General features: G+C 39.3%; 2 protein-coding genes across 2 annotated transcripts; one reads left to right on the plus strand and one right to left on the minus strand.

The window, feature by feature from the left end:
- Nucleotides 1-1,150: 1,150 nt before the first annotated feature.
- Nucleotides 1,151-3,487, minus strand: mmab (metabolism of cobalamin associated B). Its single transcript, XM_043238430.1, has 9 exons — nt 3,297-3,487; nt 3,120-3,184; nt 2,941-3,034; nt 2,782-2,839; nt 2,236-2,308; nt 2,051-2,148; nt 1,843-1,907; nt 1,686-1,745; nt 1,151-1,568 (listed from the first exon to the last, which is right to left on the minus strand). The coding sequence occupies exons 1-9, from the start codon at nt 3,398-3,400 to the stop codon at nt 1,484-1,486; spliced, it is 702 nt and encodes a 233-aa protein (XP_043094365.1). The 5' UTR covers nt 3,401-3,487; the 3' UTR covers nt 1,151-1,483.
- A 155-nt stretch (nt 3,488-3,642) lies between these two features.
- Nucleotides 3,643-11,389, plus strand: mvk (mevalonate kinase). The gene is made up of 10 exons (XM_043240291.1): nt 3,643-3,947; nt 4,425-4,572; nt 4,717-4,864; nt 4,975-5,130; nt 5,694-5,797; nt 5,892-5,937; nt 6,100-6,190; nt 7,333-7,452; nt 8,954-9,107; nt 10,895-11,389. The coding sequence occupies exons 1-10, from the start codon at nt 3,867-3,869 to the stop codon at nt 11,044-11,046; spliced, it is 1,200 nt and encodes a 399-aa protein (XP_043096226.1). The 5' UTR covers nt 3,643-3,866; the 3' UTR covers nt 11,047-11,389.
- The last annotated feature ends 3,422 nt before the right edge of the window (nt 11,390-14,811 follow it).

Genomic DNA, 14,811 nt, shown 5'->3' on the forward strand with positions numbered 1-14,811 from the left:
TTTCCTGTCACTTTTGTGATCTTTCTCACACAACCTTGCTTTGGAAATGTGACGTCAGAGCTGATCACAGTCGAACATGACATTGCGATACCTTGACTAAACTTGAAATGAATGGAGCCCCTAAAGTGTGGAACGCTATTGGAAAAAGCCTGAAATGGCAGAAGAGAAATACACCTTAATAAAACCAAGCTTAGATTTTGTAGTCTAATGTTTTTGCTTGGATTACTCTGTGTACAAACCAGACGCTTGCCAGACATGTTCCTTCCCCGAGACACAAAGCCTCGCATTGTGTCTTGTCTCAGCTAGCCAAAAGTAGCTTATGACGAAGGCCGTAGCTGGTGTTCTGTCACAAGATTAGCAGGCTATTAGTATTTCCCTTTATAAATGTGCCAAGCAGTCAAATGACGAGGAGTGTAAAACCCGAGGATGCTTTCTTTTATGTCATTTGACTGCAGCAACAACAGTCCACATACATTAGATGTAACAAGGTGACATTGACTTAACTAAACCCTAAATTCTAATAGCTTCACGGTTAACAGTGATGGTTATTTGTTTGCCTTGAGGTAAAATGCAGTGCAAACATGCTAAAAAGTAAAATCATCATTCTGGATTTCATTGCAATGGTTGGGGCACTACTGGACACAATTATGATGCCCTCCATGTGGGAAAGTCTCTTTAATATGAAAACAAAAAAACAAATCTTATATATCTTAAAATGGGAATATTAACTGATTCTTTATTGTAAAACTCAATGTTTTATGTAGCTTTCTGCATCCTTCCAAACAACTATACAGAATGCAGTGGTAACACTACACAGTATCACTGTCTTCTTGTAGTAAACTACACATTAACCCTTTAACTGTCAATTGTAACTGATGCAATGTCCGATTTTATATAGTTAATGATATATATAATGATATATAGTTTGTCATTACATTACAATTACGACAGTTAGGGGGTTAATGTTTCCCTTTGTTAATTTATCATGATTATTCAAAGGCTTACATGAAAACACACGTCATTCATTCATTCAAGAGAGGTTTTTTGTTTTTAAGAAATACATTTTTTAGAATTTGGATTTTATTCAGCAGGGATGCATTAAACTGACAATAAAAAGTGACAGTAAAGACATTTGCAATGTGACAAAAGATTTCTATTTCAAATTAATGCTGTTGTTTTCTTAACTTTTTATTCATTAAAACCCATCATGGTTTCTACAAAAATATTAAGTAGCACAATATGCATCAATTTTTTTTGTAAAATAAACAAAATACAGATAGTAATTTTGCACAATAATTTGACCATTGTAGAGGCTCTGTGTAATAAATATGAAAAACAAATTCTCTAAACATTCACATTTTTTACTTTACATAATGATCGGTACATTATCAATGTTTTTGTATTTAGACATGTATACTAGGATTTAGAAACAAGCAACACTGTTCAAGTTTTTCATAAGACTCTGAGATGTTTTCTTCCTCTCCTATTCAGGTCTTTTGTAGATAGTTTCTCCATGGCCCTCCTTCGCTGCAGCATATCTAGCCACCGTGAACAAGTAGTCACTCAATCTGTTAAAGCAAGAATCGTTCGTTTATAAACCATATATCGATAAATTAAATGCAATTCTCAAAAGCGCTCCACAGATCCAACTGATATAGTTACTAATAGTTCAAATAAGTTAATACCTGTTCAGATATTTGGCAACTTCGGGATCGGTCTCACCTGAACGGACAACAGGTGCAACGCTGTAATAGATAACGTAAGACCTATGACCTTAGATAGTGACACGGCGGCAAGGTGACAAGTTGAACTGATATTGAATACTGCGTATGTCAGACTGACCAGCGTTCAGCCCGTCGACACACTGCTCTGGCCACATGTAAAGCAGCGCTGCTTTTCCCTCCTGACTGCAAAATGAGAGTCAATAATTACTTTAATTGCAGTATTTGTCATCGATATGTTTGTAGCAACCCAAAAAATCATATCAAGTACATTACATTAAGTACTCTGTGGAGATTGAGTAATCATACATATATATACACACACATACAGGAAGTATGAAGTTGGTGAGTGGAGGCAGCTCCTCTGTGAACGAATCAATCCACCTCTCCAACTCAATCACAGCTTGAGAGCTGAACTTGGTCTTCTCTGTTTGAAACGAGAACAACATAACAAGGTTTATGTTTCACCGCTTCACTATTAAACACATCGGAAATGTCCTGTGATCGTGCTCACTGATGTGACTGTCTCTAGCGGACGACCGGGGGGTGGCAATATTCGACCCTACGTCCTGTAGCACACACTGGATCTGTACAGAGCAGAGAAGTGTACAGGCACTTAAGGCCAACAAAATGCAAAAAGACTGGCATTTATGTGAAAACATTTCAGATCGGAGATCAAACGACTTCCAGTAAAATCAACTTGACACCAGCTGGTTTAAAGTAACTGCAAAAGGAATTCTGTGGAAAGCTTTTTAGGAGTGACTTCAGTTTTCAAATGCTCTCAAAGCCACTGTAGTTAAATGAATAATCCAACTTAATTTCCACAACCTCAAGATTTAGCATTACATCGTTCGCTCATTAATGGATCCTCTGCAGTGAATGGGTGCCGTCAGAAACAGCTGATGAATATGTCACTTTGAAGCGATTTCACGCTAAATTGATCAAAATCGGTTCAAATGAAGAAACAAACTCTTAATTCAAACATCTTAAATGGCTTATTGGTGAACAGATTTTCAATGCATTTTAATTTTGTGTGAACCATTCCTTTAAAATGACGCACTTTCTCCAGCTGATTTGTGAATGAATGGCCACTGTCGACGCAAAACTCTCTGGCTAACCTGAAAGAGGACCAGAGACGTTTTTGTAGTTAGAAATAAACTACAATCAGGATTTTACTAATTTGACCCCCACACTACGCTACATTAACTCTACATATTACCCAATTGCTGACGATAATTCATCTGTAGTTCCCAAAGCATCGAATATGTGATCCTCCTTTGGTCTCCTCTCGCCTGTGAAGGTACTGGAAAAACCTAATGAGGTAAAACATAGAAAAACAATATTTACACAAACCTTACGCTTCCAATTTGACACGTCTGTAGCATGAAATTAAATAACCTTTGTCTCCGGTTTTTGTGTATATCTTGGGAATTCGTCGGTTTTCTTCGGAAGTGCTGTTATACCTTAAAAAAGTGAGAGGACGTTGGTAACAGTTTTTTACTTAAATAAATGTCACGCCACACCGATATAGCCTGAGCACATGGGATGTATGGGATTTAACGTTCTTTTTTTTACCTTCTTTTATCCCAACACAAAGGCTGCGTTTCCTTTACGCTCACATATGTCCCTAAACGCAGGACACGGTGAAGACCAGCGCACCTGTTCGCAAAAAACGACATCGTAGACTTTAAAACATTTCCAAACGCGCTTCTGTGTTTACTATTGACAGTTTTGACAGCTCGCGCCGCCCGTAGTCGAGCGTTCTATCGCGCAACCGGTGACGTGATGTGGTGCGAACTCCGATTGGCGTTTTAAGAATGGGTGGCTATGAGAGCTTCGTCCTGATTGGTCGCTTTTAAGCCAGCGATTTGAGAAACTAATTCTGATTGGCCCAAGGTACAGCCACAGTTCACGTGTACGGCAGAGGACGAGCGGGCGTGATGCTTTTGACGCTTTGCTTCAGGAGTTCTCGATCATTTAGCAAAACTGTTATTTTTACGGCTGCCAACTGTCGTGCGCCGAATTTAGCTCGGAGGATGAACAGAATTACAAGATTTTAGCGCGTCTCGTATTCGGTTTGGTCAGCGCACACCGATTTGTCAGAAATAGCTACAAATCAGAAGTTCAGAAGCTGTAATAATTAAGATGCAAACACGAGGAGAGTTTTTCGTTTCTGCGCCAGGGAAAGTAATTCTCCACGGTGAGCATTCTGTCGTGCATGGAAAGGTGGGTGTTTAATCATCAGATGAGTTTTTCATCACTTTTCCTCCATTAAAATATTTTAGATTAAATCAATCAAAAATCAATAGTAGCGAAATATTTTTTATGATTATGGAGTAGGATTAAACATTGCAGAAAGAGGTTTTATGATCTGAAAACTAAATGTGGGATATATTAATTGTTGGAATAATATATAAAATAATTTCTATGTAGGTTTTTTGATGTATTGTCACTGAAGGTGGGTGTTATGTAATAATTTAGCAATAAAAAAAATAGCCTTACAGGACAATGACTAAATGTAAATGTAAATGCAATGGGTAGAAATTGTATCAGTGACAGCTCTTTTTTTCATAGGAATCTCCATCAATCAATATTTTTGTTTCTTTTACGGTCGCCATTTTATTTTTCAACCAATATTTAGTTTACAGTAACAGCTTAATTGCTTAAACGGTTGTCCTAAAGTCTGTTTTCTGTCCTAAACAGGTTGCTTTGGCTGTGAGCTTGAACCTGCGCACCTTCCTGCGGCTGCAGGTCACATCATCCGGTAAAGTGAGCATCAACCTCCCCAATATTGACACTTTCCTGTCCTGGGAAATAACTGCACTGCAGCCTCTTCTGGCAGGATGCAAAGGTGAGTGGAATATTTGGTCTTTAATAAAAACAGAGTTCACCCAAAAATGAAAACTCTGTCTGTATTTACTCCCTGTATGTTCCGTGTCTCATCATTGTTTGGATCGTTCATTTTAATAATCCGTGTTTCTTTGATTGTCCGTAGTTTTGGCAGAGCAGGGGGACCCGAAGGAGCTTGATGCGGCTCTTTTGAAGAGGCTGCGTGAATTCGCAGGACTTTCGGAGGAATCCACGGACACGAGAAGCATGGCGGTGTTGGCCTTCCTCTATATGTACCTGTCGGTTTTTGCAGAGTAGGAGCGCCATTGCACTCTGTCTCGTTTATTAAAACCGCATATATTTGAAATATTTGTTGTAAAATGGACTTTTGACATGTGCTGCTGTTTTGTATTTGTCTTTCCAGGTCTCCGGCCGGTATCACGGTGTCTGTGTGGTCAGAGTTGCCCACAGGAGCCGGTTTAGGCTCTAGTGCTGCCTATAACGTTTGCCTGTCTGCCGCTCTGCTGTCTGCGAAAGGAACCGTATCGTATCCTCTTACACCGCAGCAGGAGTCGGCCAGGTAACTCTTTATTCCAACGGATTATGGGGCTTTTATGCAGATAAGCGTTGTTTAATTTGCTTTTAGTGCTTTCAAAAGAGTTGTAAAGTACAAGGAGTGTCCTAAAACACCCAGATTTTGAACAATAAGGTCATTCCACCCTTGAAACGGCAACACACCCCTTCTGATTCAGATTAGAGATTAAGCAAGGACTAGAGATTCAATCTTTGTCCTTTGTCTGTCTTGTGGGGTTCAAAATACACTTTGAGGATAAAAAGAGACATCTGTTATTTTTTCTGCGTAATAAAAGTGGCTAAAAATAATACAAAATTAATAATAGTAATAAAAAGGTTTTTTTCATTGATTTTACTTTTAACACTTTTTTTAAATGTAATTTATTCTTGTGGTTGCAAAGCTAAATTTTGAGCAGCGCTTATTGATATTTTTGTATTAAGGAAACCGTGATCCATATATATATTTTTTTAATATTCTCTGATGAATTGAAAGTTCAAACCGAGACAGTCCGCCTGTTAACTGTGTTAGCATTAAGGTAGTTCAACCTCTTTTATCTGTTGGTTCTGAAGGTGGAGCAGAGAGGAGATGGAGCTGATTAACAGGTGGGCGTTCATGGGTGAGAAGATCATCCACGGGAACCCTTCAGGGGTGGACAATGCTGTGGGCACGTGGGGTGAGACTCGGCCTCATACGCGCCTGCTTCTGCTTCTGCTTCGTTTTGCATATTCATAAATTCATGCTTCATCATTTTATGCTTTTTACAACAGGTGGCTTTTTAAGATACCACGCTGGGAATATAACTCCGCTGAGCTGGTAAAACCGCACTCTGCAAAACTGGTTTTCACGATATATTTTGTCATTGTTGTAAAGTTGCTGTTCCAGTTCATCAGAAAAGCATATAAAAAGTTATTTGGGTGAAGTTACAGAAACGGCTGAATTTTCCTGAGTGTGTTATTGGGTTCATTTCCTCCCTAGGGTCCCCATTCTGAGAATCCTTCTCGCTAACACCAAAGTACCGCGTAGCACCAAAGTGCTTGTTTCTGGAGTGAAGGACAAAATTAACAAGGTAGTAAATGGCGCCCCCTTCCGTGTTTTTATTCCTGTGCCCTTCAATTAGCATAATGGCCGGTGTGTGTGTGTGTGTGTGTGTGTGTGAGGGAGGAACACTCCAGGGGCCCGGTGCTGAGTGCCTTTTATAAGAGCTCCAAATGAAACACTCCAACGCTCCTGTGCTCCGTTACCTTGACAACGGCAGCAGGTAGCCTCACTGCTGGCACATCCTGATTGGTGAAGTGGAATTCGGGTATTATCGGGGATGAAAAATGGCAGAGAGTCAGGACAGTGTTTAAAGAGGTCATGTTCAACACTTTTGTGGCATTATAAGTCAAAGCAGTTTTATTGTTTCCGCTCTCTTCTAGAGGAATGGGTAAAAATACTCACTCCTGCATCACTTTTCACTTTTTGCAACACAAAAGGAGATGATTTAAAGAATATCCAGTTCGGTGTTATGGCAGTACACCATGCTTCAACCTAACACTTAGGGAAGAGCTCGGCCAAAAACTCACCCTCAAGTAGTTCCAAAGCTGTATGAATTTTGAAGAAAGTTTGTGACCAGGCTGTTTTGGGTCAACGTTAACTTCCATAATAGGAAAACAATACAGTGGACGTCAACTGCCTGGTTACAAACTTTTGCAAATCTTTCTTTGTGCTCGGCATTCGTACACAGTTCATATGAAATTCATGGACCTATTTGAGGGTGAGTAAATGATGCATTTTGTAAATTTAAAAAAAAATAATTTGCTCTTATGTACAGCATCTAAGAGTGTCAGCAACAAAAAAAAGAGGAAGCAATTTTAAACAATCCTGACATTTGCTGTGTCTTTCTTGTGTGCCCGCTAGTGCTTCACACTCCAGTCCAGTAGGTGGCGAAAATGTACTATTGTTTTTGTATTTTTCCTTCCCCAATTCAGTTAAGCATAAACCCCGCCTTGCACTTCATTTCATTGGTCAACTCAATTACATAGTAATTAAAAGACCTCATTGATACAGTTCAGAGCTGACATTATTTTGAGCCATTATCTTTAAAACGGCAAGATTTTGAGTAGTGGATCTGTGGTGATATCTTAGCTTAAGCTGATCATTTTTCTCACCCGTGTTTGTATAGTACGTATTTGCCCTTTTAGTCCTCTGTTCTGTGTTACTTTGCAGTTTCCCTCTGTAATGAAGCCAGTTCTGGAGTCCGTCAGCGCTGTGTCCTGCACATGTGAACAGACTCTCACAGAGATGGCCACGCAGGGACCTTCAGCTGAGCACTACGACATACTGGAGGTACAAGCACATGGCTTTTCCTTCGTGGAGAAGGTGAAATAGATGCATATTATACATCAGTTGTGTCAGACATTTGTTCTACATTTTTGACAAAATTTTCAGGGTCATGTTTTCTGTCATGATAGGGAAAAATTAGAAGATTTAGCAATTTTAGTACTGTTAAAAAGTTTTTTCCTTTTTTTTTTTTTTTTAAAGATTTTTTTTCTCACCAAGGCTATATTTATTCGATTAAATATTTAATCGTATTGTGAAATAGAATACATTTTTATGAATAGAACCTTTAAAAGAACAATATAAAAAAATATATATATATTATATAATTTATTTATTTATTTATTTTTACATATATACAGTGTGTGTGTGTGTGTGTGTGTGTTATATATATATATATATATATATATATATACACACACACACACACACACACACACAGTATATATAAATATAAAAAAAAAAAAAAATATATATATATATATATATATATTTATATTTATATAATAATATATATATTATTAGTCTGTACTGTCACCTTTTTGAGCAATTTAATATATCTTTTAAATAAAAGTACTAATTTTAAAATTTAAACAGTTGTGTATTACTGTTTTTTGGGCATCATTTAATTATTGTACGCCTGGAAAGTGATACTTAAAGACATAACGTAACTAACATTGCTGCAATGCCTGCTTGCTTGTCGTCATTTAGTTTTTGCATGTAAATGAGTGTGTCAGAAAGACATGGGCTGGTGACTTAAAATGCCCAGTCAGCTCTATTAATTATGACCAAATCTTAGCTGAGACATTTGTCATACAGTCAGACACAAATGGGTCATTGCGACTGTGTTATTTAACGAGCTAACACCAACTGCGTTTTCTTTCCAGCAAAGATTAACGACTCCTGTAGCAAATATAGGTATTGCTTAATTCGAATATTAATGCATTAACAAAGGTTAACTAATGAGATCTCATTGTAAAGTGAAACCTGTTGGTCTTTTGCAGTTTAATCTGTTAAAAATGTATACTTTTTGTGTCTTGCTTTTTCTTTTTCGCTGTAAGAAATATTTTTTTTAACCTATTACTGTATTATAACACCACTTCTTTTTGCGACTCTATTTAAATAGAGTTGAAAACACCATACGCCATGATAAAAGCATTAGCAATTAACTGCAGCATGAATATTTGACACCGGCATATCCCTAGTCATACCGTACAGTCTGACTCCTGTCTGCCATGTTTGGGACAAACAGAAAATGTCGCGCTAATCGTGTTATATCACAGCAAAGATGCTATTCTGGCGTTACTTTACTCGTTGATTTATGGCTTGCGTAAGGCAGGTGAATCTGTCTCTGTCTGTAAATTTCTCTCTTTGACTTTCATTTAAATAAAAAAGTGGCGAAAGAGCAAAGAAGTGATCGATATTTTTATTCGGAGAAAGCCCTGATGCATTGACGGATGGATTTCATCGATCTTTTCAAGGCTTTTCTCTGCATGTCGTTTGTCTTCAGGAGCTGATTGATATAAACCAGCACCACCTGAACGTGATGGGCGTGGGTCACTCGTCTCTGGACACGCTGTGCAGGGTCACCCTGGCCAGAGGCCTGCACAGCAAACTGACCGGAGCAGGAGGAGGAGGCTGCGGCATCACGCTCCTACGGCCAGGTACCGCTGCACACGTCAGAGCAAACCATTTTTTTTGCATTTAGTCCTTTCTAGAGCATGGACAAATGCATAAGCTGTTAATTCCGAATCTCCCGGTTCATTAAACCCGTACCGATCGTTGTTGTTTTCGCGTGAAATGTCTTCCCGGGAACCCTACAGCGTGTGTTTTGGATATGCTACCTGCGGTTAATCAGTCTGATTGCTGCGGATTGTTTGAAAAGCCTCCGTGAGGGCGGCACCCCGCAGCCTGCGTGACTGTTTAGTGTGCTTCGTGAGGTGAATCTCGCTTGTCACTCTCGTCTGACAAAGCTAACAACTTGACACAGCAGCTGTCAGACCGGGCCGCACTCTTTGTTTATGCCCGAAGCCACTAATGTATTGAATTTTAATCAGGTTCTTAGAACCTTCAAAAACAGCCTCAAATAAAGAGGAGACGCAATGCCTGGCAGAAGCTGGGCAGCGTTTTATGACGCCTAACTTGTGTGTTTGACATTGTCATTTCTAGGCGCTACTTGTTAAGGCTGAATTAAGATTTTTGAGGTCACTCCAAGTGTGTCCTGTCGCTCTTGTAAATGAGACGGTTTACTGCCTCAGCATTATTTAAGACTAAACTGGATTCCTACCTGTCAAAAAACACACTGAATTATTTCGCTTGACTCGTCAAGTGGTCTGGTTTTTGTATTTTGCATGTAAAATTGCACCGAGTTTCATCTTCTAAAACTATAGAGGAACATTATCAGCCACCTGGTTACACACACACACACACACACACACACACACAGACAGAGACACAGACAGATTCTTGAATTTCACGTTTGAGAGTTTGGCAGATTGTCAGACCACCTGCGTTCGGTCAGTGCTCTTGACACAAACAAATGTGAACAAGTTGTTTCAGCTGGAACACTGTTATGAAGAAAGTATGTTAAGACGTTATATATATATATATATATATATATATATATATATATATATATATATATATATATATATATATATATATATATACACTTTTTTATATATATATATATATATATATATATATATATATATATATATATATATATATATATATATATATATATATATATACACTTTATTTATATATATATATATATATATATATATATATACACTTTATATTTATATATATATATATATATATATATATATATATATATATATATATATATATATATATATATATATACACACACTTTATTTATATATATATATATATATATATATATATACACTTTATTTATATATATATATATATATATATACACTTTATTTATATATATATATATATATACACTTTATTTATATATATATATATATATATATACACTTGGTTGATGATGTTTTTGAAAGAAGTCTCTTATACTCCCCAAGGTTTGATTAAAAATACAGTAAAAACTGTGATATTGTCAAATATTGTACAAAACTGAAAATGTAATTTAGACTGAAGTTTTAGCAAGCAGTCTTCTGGGTCACAGCATATTTGAATGTTTGAAACCTTCTAATCTAAAACTAAATAAAATCGTTTTTTTTGTTCTTTGTATAAGTAAAAAGAAAATGTATGGAAAAAATATAATAGAGAAGCTAGTGTTATTTTTACATATTTATGAGAACAAGCAGTTAGTAAATGAAATTTAATTAAATTCTGTAGATGCGTTTGTGGAATTTACGCATTTTAGCTGTGACTACGCGAAGTTCCTGTTTCATTAAGCGTAATTTTTCCAGGCCTTGGTGTTGATGGGGAGGTCTCTGTCCTTTTCTGTTTGCAGAAACGGACGCTTCAGTGATTCAGAGCACCGTTGAGGAGCTGAAGGCCTGTGGCTTTGACTGCTGGGAAACCAGCATCGGAGCTCCTGGAGTCCAGCAGCACTCTTCAGCTGCGCTCAGGCAGGACATCCTGAAGATCCTCAACAGCTACTGAGACTTAAAGAAAGCACGCTGTACTGTATGCATCGACGTTGCCAGGCGTTACTCTGGATCCTCGTTCGCCAAATGTCGTCTATCGCAATGCAGTTTTTTTACATATTTGGAAAATGTTATTTTCCATTGTGTTTCCATTCCATGCCATTGTTTCTTTTGAAGTGCGTGCATCTAAAGTTTTGCCTGCCCCTAGATGGCAGCAACGTGTAAAACAGAATTGATGCACCTCAGACAGCATGTATGGAATGTAAATAATAGATCTTTTAATTAAGCGTTATACTAAATTAATTTAAAAATAGCTTTTAATAAATTTCAGCCTTTTCGTGAAAGGCTGTCATGCACGACTTTATTATTTTCCGGCCTGCCTGTGTATTCCCAGCAAATGCAGTGCGATCGTCTCATTTGCCAAAATGTTTCTCAACGCGGATCACATTTCCGACCAGAACTAGCACAGCTTGGAGCGTTTTGGACCGAGTACAGCCGTTGTATTATTGTCACTAAACCCAAAGTAATTACTTTTCAGTTCTTTGCACTTTGTCGGAATATTTTGCACCGGAACGGTTTTGAAGCCAAGCAGGGGATGCTGGGACGCGCTTGGCTGTCGACCAGACGCACACCGAGTTGATCTGTGAAGCGCGGTGATGAAATAAACGCTCCGCACTTAGAGCGGAGCACATTTCCCCACGGTCCCAGGAGAGGGGTGTAATTTTAGTGGTGTTTTGTGAGGAACAGATAAAGAGGGCTATCTTCGGCGCGCAAGACCTGGAGCGAGAGAATAGGAAATGGATTTGCACCGAGATGAATGTGTTCCTGTAAACCGAAGGCCGGCAGGAGGACAGAGCCTCTTGTGCTTGAAAAAGTCAACTTCGAGAAGACGTAGGGAGGTCAGAGACACCTTTAAAAGTGGGTGGTGTCGGTTAAATGTGAACCTTCATTTCCGAAGCGAAGGGAACATAATGTGCAGTTTTTTTGTTTTTTTTTTAAATTCTACTTTGAGTGCATTTGTGGTGTTTTAAGCTATTTAAAAAAAAAAACGTTTAAGCGCCAAATTAGCGTATTAAAATGATTCCCGAAGGATCATATGACACTAAAGCAGCTGCGAAATTCTGCTTTGCCGTCGCAAAAATGTATTTGATTTTAAAACATATTAAGCAATTCGCGGTGCTATTGGTATTACCGTTTTCGATCGAACTAATGCCTTGATGAGGCATTTTTCAAAACCGTTCAAATAAATAACCTCCAGCTTTCTTTGTAGCAGTTCGAAGCCTTTGGAGTGCGTCGACATTTTAAGAGGGAGCAATCGCGGCACACTAAGGAAGTGACCTCATAGCTCCGAAGTGAGCCGTTGTCCTCTTGTCAATCACAGGCCACCTACCCGTACACAAACTCTATGAACATTGCTTTTTCCCCATGCAATCGGCTCTAAAGGGTAAAAATGAGTCGCGTCATCTTCCCTTCCCGTTTTCCCCGTCTCTGCCGCATTCGCTTTGGCCCGATCCAATTTGGATCTCGTCCTCGGACAGATTGAGGAATCGCTTTTCAATCTCTGATCTGCTGTAATGAAAAGAGAGAGGGTGCTGCCTGTGAATGCGGTAACCGGATTAGCGGAGGGAGGAGAGGGCCGCGGCGGCCGTTCGAGGGAGAACAGATGAGTGAGTAAAGCTGGCTTTAACCAGAAGAGGGGGGCCCCGAGACCGCCCCCCCCCCGGTCCGCCGAAATCCCCCTGACCTGCCGCTAGTCATGCGCCTCGTGTTTGTGCTGACAAACAATTCCACAAAAACGGATCCCTCAAACGGTTATCGACTTTTCCTCCTCCCGTTTCCCGAACGCGAGAGAGCCCCTCGATAGGGCGGGCTACGAGTTAAACACTATTGGCAGTTTTGAAGTCTGTCCAACAAACAGCTGGCAGAGGATGTTAGAGAGAAAAGGTCAGTTTGTGGAGGGAGGAGAAAAATGTGGAATAATTGATTTTTTTGATTTTATTTTTTTTTTTCCTCCTTTCGTTCGTTGTTTTTATTCATTTCTTTAAATGTCAGAAGGCTTTTGTGCAGACAGGTTGTTTGAATGAATGGGAACTGGCTGCCTTCGGTTGAACCTTGACCCTCGGTGTGGCGTCCTCTCTCTGTCGTGTCGAATCTGCGCCTTCGGCCCCCGCCGTAACCCCAGCTTGAATTTAATTACCGCTGAGCTCTTCAATTTAAATTGCATTGATGAAGAGGAATGAGGAGGAGGAGGGGCGAGCCGTACCTCTCCGTCTCTCCTCCCTGCGAGGCACAGATGGTATTTTTTATCAATGTCAGCCGCAGCTTCTTTCTGCGCTGATGAATAGATTCTAAGGATGGCCTGACATTATTTCAGATAACAGAGGCAGCCGAGAAAAGGGGTCAAGGATGGAGGGAAGCGGCAGAGCTATTGAAATATAATAAAACGCGACTTCAGGCCTTTTCCCCTCCTTTATTCCGTTAGCCTGTCGCCAGCCGAGGCCGTCTCCCGTCTCCCGCGCGTTCGTTTTAACGGAAGTTCAAGAGTGACAGTTCAAGTAATGAGTAAATGTTGTGTTTTTATTCCTCTTTTCTCTGGTGCTGTTGTGACTCATTCTCTGCAGGGATGTGACACTGAGCGTGATAGATATGAACTCTGCGTTGGTCTGTGTGACACTCTTGTAAACAGATCATGGCAGAAGAGCACGCTGGCAGCATGTCCTTTTTGTGAGAGTGGCGCAGATAAAAGCCAGCGACTGGCCAGCTGTGAGTGTTTTCTCAGCAGGCTTCACCTTTCATCGCACTTTTACAGGGAAAGCAACATTCATCACCTCTCTTTATGTTACCGTCCTTTCCTCTTTCCATTAATTTGCATCCTTTTCTTTTACTTTTCCTGTCCTGTCATCTTGCCTATCTTTCTCTTTTTCTACTCCTTTTCTTTCTTTTATTGTTGCTTCCTCCTCCTTCGCTTTTCCTCTTCATGTTTTCTTTTTCTCCGTTCTGATACTTTTCATTTCTTTTTTCTGTCCTGTTGTTTCATTGTTTTTATTTTCATTTTCTGATCCTTCCCATTTCCTTTTCCAATTCCTCTTTCCTCTTATTTTTCCTCTGTTTCATATTTTCTTTTTCCCTCTTCTGTTCCCTTTCTATTCCAATTTATTTCATTCTTTCCTTTGCTTTTAATGTTTTAGTCATTTTCGTCTTTCCTTTCCACCTCCATCCCCTTCTTTTCCAATATTTCATTTTTTTATTCTTCTTTCATTTCCTTTTTTATTCTTTCTTGCTCTATTACTTTCATATTTCGTTTTCATATTTTGCCTTTATTCCTGCTCTATTATCCCCTTTTCCTTTTCATATTTTGTCTTCCTTTCCTTTCCCCTGTTCCGTAATTTCCATTTCCTTTTGTATTTTCTCTCCTTTTTTTCCTTTCAATCGCTTTTCTCCTTCCTGGCATTTTCCTCTTTGGTTTCCTTTTTCCTCTCCGTTCCCCTCTAGTTCATTAGACTTATTGATTTTTAACCCTAGCAACTTTAGCAAAATCGAGGCTGGTGATATTTCACGGTGGAGCCTGGTGCGATTCCAATTCTCGAGGAGGCTTTGGTCTTGCCCACCGGTGACCTCTCACCTTCCTTCAAGAGCTCGTGGCTCTGCAGCTGAGCAGGGCTCTTTTCTCTGCTCCTCTTGAGGAGATGCTGCAAGGGTCAGGGTCAAGGTGGTGTAAAATGAGAGTATGTGTGGGAGTTTGTGTGTCTTTCAGAGTGGAGAAAGGCATTCCCCTTCTGCC

The sequence above is a fragment of the Puntigrus tetrazona genome, chromosome 5, assembly GCF_018831695.1.
Source record: "Puntigrus tetrazona isolate hp1 chromosome 5, ASM1883169v1, whole genome shotgun sequence".
Taxonomy (NCBI): domain Eukaryota; kingdom Metazoa; phylum Chordata; class Actinopteri; order Cypriniformes; family Cyprinidae; genus Puntigrus; species Puntigrus tetrazona.

Bases quoted from the DNA above. Each gene is read 5' to 3' on its own strand.
- mmab (XM_043238430.1), bottom strand. From the start codon at position 3,400: ATGTCGTTTTTTGCGAACAGGTGCGCTGGTCTTCACCGTGTCCTGCGT. The intron at 3,185-3,296 runs GTAAAAAAAAGA...CACTTTTTTAAG, and splicing joins TTGTGTTGGGATAAAAGAAG to GTATAACAGCACTTCCGAAG. The intron at 1,908-2,050 runs GTATGTGTGTGT...CTCATTTTGCAG, and splicing joins TCACCAACTTCATACTTCCT to TCAGGAGGGAAAAGCAGCGC.
- mvk (XM_043240291.1), top strand. From the start codon at position 3,867: ATGCAAACACGAGGAGAGTTTTTCGTTTCTGCGCCAGGGAAAGTAATT. The intron at 4,573-4,716 runs GTGAGTGGAATA...GATTGTCCGTAG, and splicing joins TCTTCTGGCAGGATGCAAAG to TTTTGGCAGAGCAGGGGGAC. The intron at 7,453-8,953 runs GTACAAGCACAT...GTTTGTCTTCAG, and splicing joins AGCACTACGACATACTGGAG to GAGCTGATTGATATAAACCA.